The sequence below is a fragment of the Mus pahari genome, chromosome 16, assembly GCF_900095145.1.
Source record: "Mus pahari chromosome 16, PAHARI_EIJ_v1.1, whole genome shotgun sequence".
In the NCBI taxonomy this organism is placed as follows: Eukaryota; Metazoa; Chordata; class Mammalia; order Rodentia; family Muridae; genus Mus; species Mus pahari.
The window spans coordinates 61,281,683-61,288,854 of record NC_034605.1 but is presented as its reverse complement, the minus strand read 5'-3'; the positions used below and the strand labels follow the sequence as shown (position 1 = coordinate 61,288,854).

At 49.8% G+C, this 7,172-nt stretch overlaps 1 protein-coding gene across 1 annotated transcript in view; it reads left to right on the top strand.

Annotated features, from left to right (window-relative positions):
- Nucleotides 1-387: 387 nt before the first annotated feature.
- Slc28a3 (solute carrier family 28 member 3) overlaps nucleotides 388-7,172 on the top strand; it is a 58,398-nt gene continuing 51,613 nt past the window's right edge. The window contains exon 1 of the mRNA XM_021215906.1: nucleotides 388-564. Within this exon, the coding sequence (XP_021071565.1) occupies nucleotides 454-564 (111 nt within the window). The 5' untranslated portion in view covers nucleotides 388-453. The remainder of the gene's footprint in view (nucleotides 565-7,172) is intronic.

The window sequence follows — 7,172 nt, the reverse complement described above, 5'->3', positions numbered from 1 at the left end:
TTTGGAGATCCTCGGGGTAAAGCGGGGGCCAGTGGAAGGCTCTGCAGGCCATACCTGCACCTGATTCTCATCCCTGTATCTCAAGTTTCCCCAGGCAGAATACGAAGTCATGCATACTGTATCTTCCACATGGCTGGCATAGATGCAGCAACACCTGCCTAGCCCCCAACTCCGTCCACAGGAAGTAGGCGATTTTGCAAAGGACTACAGAGAAATCGGGTTCCCGTTTGTGATGAGAAATCTATGCTGAGCATCCCTGGAAAGAGGAAGGGGGTGGGCGTGCTCAAAAAGAGGCTTCACCCCGCCCTCCTGCCCGCCCCTCCTGCCCCACCCCAACCAGGTCCCACCCCAAGTCATTTAAAAGGTTAGTGGAAAGGTTTCCAAACTGAGGTAGCAGCAGGTGGCCCTCTGACATAGCAGAGGTGGTGCTGGCGCGCTCTCTCTGGGCAAAGGATGTCCAGGGCAGACCCGGGAAAGAATTCGGAGCCCAGTGAGAGCAAGATGAGCCTGGAGCTGAGGCCAACAGCCCCCAGCGACCAGGGCCGCAGCAACGAAGCCTTTCAGGTGAGCAGGGCTAAAGGGGGACCAAGTAACCCGTTGTCTTCACATCTGGCAAGCTTAGTAACTAGGAGAGCCGAGCCATGGGCTCCCTGCGCTGCAGCAAGAATGTTAATTCTTTTATGGGTACGCTTTAAGCCCATTCTCCCCCCCACCCCCCACTTGGAATCGTCTGGGTTGGTAAACCTGAAAAGTCTCTTTCAAAGTCTAGTCTTGATCTGGACTGCCCTCCTCGCCCCGGAAACAAGCTGCCTTCCTCTCCCTTTCTTGCCCCTGGACTCACAGACAAGTTTCAGGATTTATCCTCAAGGTCCTTCTCTAAGACCTGGGCAGGGGAGAGCAGGCACCCCAGCCCAGGTGGCATGTGGCCCAGAGTCTTAACCAGGATGGCCTACTTATGCAAAGCATGTCCTCAGCCAGGACTGCCTAGTGATTAATACACCTAGTATCGGGGCTGGGTGCCACAGGTGGCCCGTGAGCCAGGCCGGTCCCAGTGCTGTGATACCCTGCCTGCCAAGAACCTGGATTTGAGTTGCTCCTTATTTGACGTGCAACATGAGAGCTTTGAAAAGACGAGGAAGGCTCAGTTACCCTCGGGTTTCCTGGGCACTTAATGGGAAGAAGATAATTTTTTAAATAATAACACAAGTGGCAGGCAAAAGTGCCTGCATAAGCCTGGCCTCCTCCCCCACCACTGGCCTTTAGTCACAATGGCGCCCATCCCATAGTTTATAGGTATAAGGAAATTAAACTGATAAAAGGTTAATGGGGGGTGGGGGAGGGTATAATCTCTACCAGCGTTTTAAATTTCACATGCATTGTGTCTCAGAAGAAAAAAAAAAAAAGAGGCAACAAGTCCACAGGAGTCAACTCCAGGGTATATATCCAGTGCCGTTTATGTGTAGTGTGCACAGTACCGTTTATGTGTAGTGTGGAGAGGCAAGCAGAAAAGACAAGAGGCTGGGGCTTTAGGGTCCCAATAAATTAATGCGAAGTGATTAGAAATGTTTGGGGAGTTAGTGGAAGTCAAGGGTCATTGTCTCCAGGTTTATTTGTACAGACTTGTCCCAGAACCATCTCTGCTGACATCTCTCCCTGACTGCAGGATGGAAGGGACATCTGTGGGCTTCATTAGGGAGACCAGGAGGGTGGAGGCTGCTTTTGTCTCAATGTCTTCCGCTCAACACATTCTAATGTGGCACTGGCTTACTTGGAATCTGACATAGCCTGAGTCCCCTCATAAGCATGGGGTGGGGAGGGTGCACCTCAGACGTGAGAGCTGCCATTCAGAAGAGAACCAGGGTTGGTGTAGGAAACAGTCAAAGTGAACATGGAAGTGATTTAGGGGGAAAGAGGACCTGGGGAGGTCTTTGTCACCAGCAGCTGGCCACACAGACAGAATGTGCAGTCAGGATTCCATTTATTTAAACCCTGCAGCTCTATCCCAGCAGGACGTAGCCAGGTTTCGGCGTTCTTAGCTGGTAAGCCAAGCCCAGCCATCTACCACTGCACAGACACCATCCTGGCAAACAGTGTTCGAGCTGCTCTTTCCAAAGCTTGTTTTACTGGGCTCATTAGGTGCCCCCCTTACTATGATGGCCAGCACTAAGAGGGAAGGAAGGCCAGTTCAATGAGACAGCCATAGCTTCTGCCCTCAAGAAGCAGAGCAGGGCAGTAATCCACAGGAAAATACAACAGAAGAGGATGATCACTGTGGAGTTGGAGCTGAACCCACTGGGGAGCCATGAGTGTGCTGTGGTGTGGTGAAACTTCAGGTGGGGTTGCCTGCTGAGCAGAGGAGGGGTCAGTGGAGCAAGAGAAGCAATAGGATCCATAGGCTTAGGGACATAAGAGAGAAATGTGCCTGCAGGGGGGGGGGCAGGCGTGCAGGGTGAGGAGAGTGGTGTCCCCCACAATGTGGTCCCTATGAGCTAATGTGCTTAAGAGGAAGTCTGCACTGCCAGATTATCACAGGTGACACATATGACCTTGTTGAAGGATGAGTGTATGTGTGGAGACAGGGAACGAGCTGCTTGCTCCAGGGTGAAGAGTCAGGGTGGGGACAGGGTGTAAGAGACAGTCCCTCAGAAGTTCTGGTTTTCCTCTGTTAGATAGGATCAGAATGCTTTCTATGTCAGGGCTGTTGAGAAAATCCAATGTGTGAATCTACCACTCCATAAAGAAGTGTGTGTAGGACACACGAACATGCTCTTGAGGTGCAGTCGCCTTGGCTGCGGAAAGTGGAGTTTTCTAATCCAGGATGTCAGCTTGGAAGACACTCCTATTGTCTAGCAAGGACATCCAAGATAAAGACTGGCACAGGGCAAGGAGTGCTTCCTCTTGAAGCCAGTTGGTTGGGATTCCAAATGTCTCCATCAAGTGTAATTACACCAGAGAGGCTTAAAGAATGAGGGAGATAGAGAGGATTGGGAGAAGGAAGCAAAGAGTGACCACGAAGAATGCTGAGCAGAGTCAGGCAGGATCGGGAGTGGGAGAGACACAGCATCAACCAAAGCCGACACAGAGACGTGGGAAGGACAAGACACCACAGTCCTCGCCCGGCACACAGCTGGTCACGGACTAGCCCTGTCCTGCTTGCAGTTATCCTTAACCTCCACCTATGAATACCATACAGCATCTGTGCTGCTTTAAACCTTACAGCCAGAAGCACAAGACGCATCCTTCGCCTGTCTTCAGACATACAGAATTAGGCAGAAGGAAGATGAAGGCTTCAGGCCGGCCTCCATGGCAGGCCTAAGATTTAGCTGTGATGCTATGGATGGACGACTCTTCAGTTCCCCGCAGTTGCTTCGACATAAGGTTTCTGTCCCGTACAATGTTAATGTGAATGGACGTGGTGTTATCAGGTTGGGGATTTTCTTGGAGCTTCTAAAACCCCTGTAGGATTGGGCACACTCATACGTCCTCCTGGAACACAGAAACAGCTTACTCTAGGCTGGGCTTAGCAGTGGAGTCTCTGGGGCATTGAAACACGGCTGTGCTGCTTGTGGTTGCTGCCCTGGTGCTTTGCTTGGTTTTGAGGCATGATCTCATGTAGCCCAGGCTAGCTTCCGACTCTCCGTGTACTAGAGGATGCTGAGATGAGGGGTGTGTGGGTCACCACGCCTGAATGAAACGATGTGGGGTCAATGATAGGACTTCATGCATGCCGAACAAGCACGCCGCTGAGCCCAGATACTTTCAACGTCCACTAATAATGCCAAACTGGCTTCCTACATGTTCATGCCAATTTAGACCCATCGGAAGGGCGTGAGGTCTTGTTTTTCCTGTACAGCTTCTTCAATTTTCAGATGGCTTTGTAAGTTCAGCCAGTCTAGTGAGTGTGGACCAACAGAATTCCACAATTATCCATCAACACGGCACACTGACCAGTTTATGTTGTTGTGGGGTGTTGTTGTTGTTGTTTGTTTGTTTGTTAGGCAATTTTGTTGTGGTGCAGAAATCCTCTTTCCACAGACCTAGACAGTATAAACCAGGCTCTGTACTCACTCAAGTGAAGTGCGTTGAGCAAGAAGTATAAAAGCCAGTTGCTAGTGTAGACAGCCTCCCTTTGTGAGTTGAAAGAACCCTAACAGCAGAGAGTGCGGTCGAGGGGCTAAAGAGATGGCTCAGCAGAAAAGATGGCTCCTACCAAGCCTGGTGACGGTGACTGAGTTCCATCCGTGGTAGAAGAAAAGGGACTCTAGTTAGTAGTCCTCTGTCCTACACAGGTGACCCTCCGATCCTACGATTGCTCTGAAGTCAGCTGAGCGAGGTGTGGCTGTACCTGCCCACAGTCCCCACACTCAGAGACTGAGACAGGAGAATCATTGAGGCCAGCCTGGGCTACATGGAGTGCCCTACGGTTCAATGGTTGAAGGCTTGCTTGACACACACAAGGGACAGAGTTCCATGCCCAGCACCACAGACAATGACAAAACACAAACAAATGGTTGGGTGGGACCCAGTTAGGCAAGGCTTGGAGCAGGACCAGAGTCGGGGAATTCACCTTGAGTCTGCGCACAGAGCACGGGTTGAGTGACTCAGTGCACGGGCTGGGGACCCAGCCAGGCAGGTTTAGAAAGCCTGCTCAGCAGAGATCACACTGGAGAGGTCACAGAAGTCCTGTCAGGGAGGAGGGCTGCGGGAAGGCAGTTATAGAGGAGTTCCACGGTTGGGTGGAATCCCAGAGACCGGGAAGGAGGGGCATCACGGTAAGGGGTTACATGCAGGCTCCTCAGGGGGGTTGGGTTCTCAAAGCTCGGGACAAGCTCGGCTGGAGCTGCCTTTCGCCTTTCCACACGTGAATTAAAATGTATAAAATGCAGACCAGGATGGTGACTTGCTTTGGTTGTCTGGTTGGTTTGGGTTTGTTTGTTTCTTTGTTTTTCCGAGATAGGGGTTTCTCTCTGTAGCCCTGGCTGTCCTCCTAGGCCTCAATTTGTAGAGCACGCTGGCATAGAACTCAGGGATTCTCCTGCCCCTGCCCAGTGACTTCCAGTAAGGGACAGTTTATTAATATTTGTATTTAAACGTTGACAGTTTCATACACGCACATAATGTCTCTTGATCGTATCCAAACCCAGCAGCTCCTTCCCCACCTCCTCCCAGCCGCTGCAGCATGTCACCCTGTCCCCTCTCATCTTCCTCTCTGGCTAGTTACTTATTTGGGTAAAGAAAGGTGTTTTTGTTTGTTTGGTTGGTTGTTTTTGTTTTTTTTTAAATGTCTGCTGGTTACTAAAGTGGACATGAGTGTGCCTACTCTAACTTACACCTGGGCAGAAAGAGTCCACAGGACTAAACCAGAACCACACCCATGACGCCCTCAGGAAGAGCTCTCAGGCTTACTCCTTGGCTCAAACACTCCTGAAGTGATTCCTTCAGAGGCGAGCCTTAGGGATTAATTAGGCCCTGAGAACACAGAGCAGGCTCCATTGGTCACCACTTCCCTAGGCACAATGTTTCTATGTCCTGCCAGCGCCCACACTTGCATTTCTAAGTTAGGTACCTCTTTTTTTTTTTTTCCTTCCTATTTATATTTCTTTGTCAGACTATTAGATAGCTGCCGATTTTGCTCTTTTGGAAATGCCACCATTTGGTTTCATCGCTGTACTCTGTTGTTCTAGCTTCTGTCTCACACGTCTTCGTTCTGCTCTTGGATTCCTCTGCTTGTGCGTCACCCAGGACCTTGCATGTGTTAGAAAGCGTAAAGCATCACTGGCAGACTCCAGCCCTCACCCTCCTAAGCATCCTGCGTCCATCCAAGTCAGTTTGCTGTTCTTTTCCTCATTTCTTTCTGTGAGAGGTTAGGTCATTGCTTAAAGGTCTTTTTATGACTTATTTTATGTGTATGCCTGCATGCGTGTCTGGGTACCACGCACACACCTGCTGTGCTCCGAGGCCAGGAGAGAATGTCAGACCCCCTCGAGTTGGAGTTGCCATGTGGGTAAAGAGCAGCCAGTGCTCTTTCACTGCTGAGCCATCTCTCCAGCCCAGGATTTAAGATCTTTTTCCTTGGGATGCAAGGAGCTCTGCATTCCCTTCTAGCCACTATTTTGTCTTATAAGTTGTATGGATTTGTTTTTAACTTATTTTAAAACAGTGTCTTACTGAGTGTTACTATTGCTATGATAAAACATCGTGGACAAAAGTAAGTTGGGGAGCAAAGGTTTATTTGGCTTACACTTCCACATCACTGTTCATCATCAGAAGGAAGTCTGGACAGGAACTCAACCTGGCGGCAGGAGCTGATACAGAGGCCATGGAAGGTTACTGATCACTTGCTTGTTTCTCATGACTGGCGCAGCCTGCTTACCAAAGCCTGATTTTTTTGGAGGCATCTTGTCAAATGAGGCCCTTTCCTCTCCAGTGGCTCTAACTTGGCCAAGTTAACATAAATCAAGCCAGAGCAGACAAGGTGTCACTATGTAGCTCTGAGTGAAACTCATGATGTGAATTAAGATGGCTTTGAACTCAGAAACCCACCTGCCTCCACCTCCAAATCCTGGGACTAAAGGCATGTGTCATCATGGCCAGCCATAGATTTTTAGATAGTTCCCTCTCCCCACCCACTTTTTTGAGACAAGGTTTCATGTAGCCCAAGCTGACTTTGAATTTGCTATGCAGCTGAGGGTGGCTTTGAACCTCCTGTCTCAGCTCCATCCCTGAATCCTGCCCCATGCTGGAATTTCTGGTGTGGCAGCCACACCCAATTGTGAGATCTTGGCGCTGGAAGCCAGGGCTGAGGCCTGCTGAGAAAACTCTACCACCTGATCTATATATCCCCAGCCGCTGAACATCTCTGTCAATATTCTCTAGTTGGAATGTTATTTTAGTAGAGATTCCAGGCTTTTTAAAAGCTTGATTTCCTTCAGCTTTCTGAACACATTTAAAATAGATATGATAGTGTGTTTGCCAACTAAGTCTGACATCACTCCTTCTGGGCATTTCTGCGAGCTATCCCATATATCTGTGTCTCAGAATTTTTTATTTAAAATTGAGCTTTCTAGAGCCTGACGTGGTGGCGCACGCCTTTAATCCCAGCACTCGGGAGGCAGAGGCAGGCGGATTTCTGAGTTCGAGGCCAGCCTGGTCTACAAAGTGAGTTCCAGGAC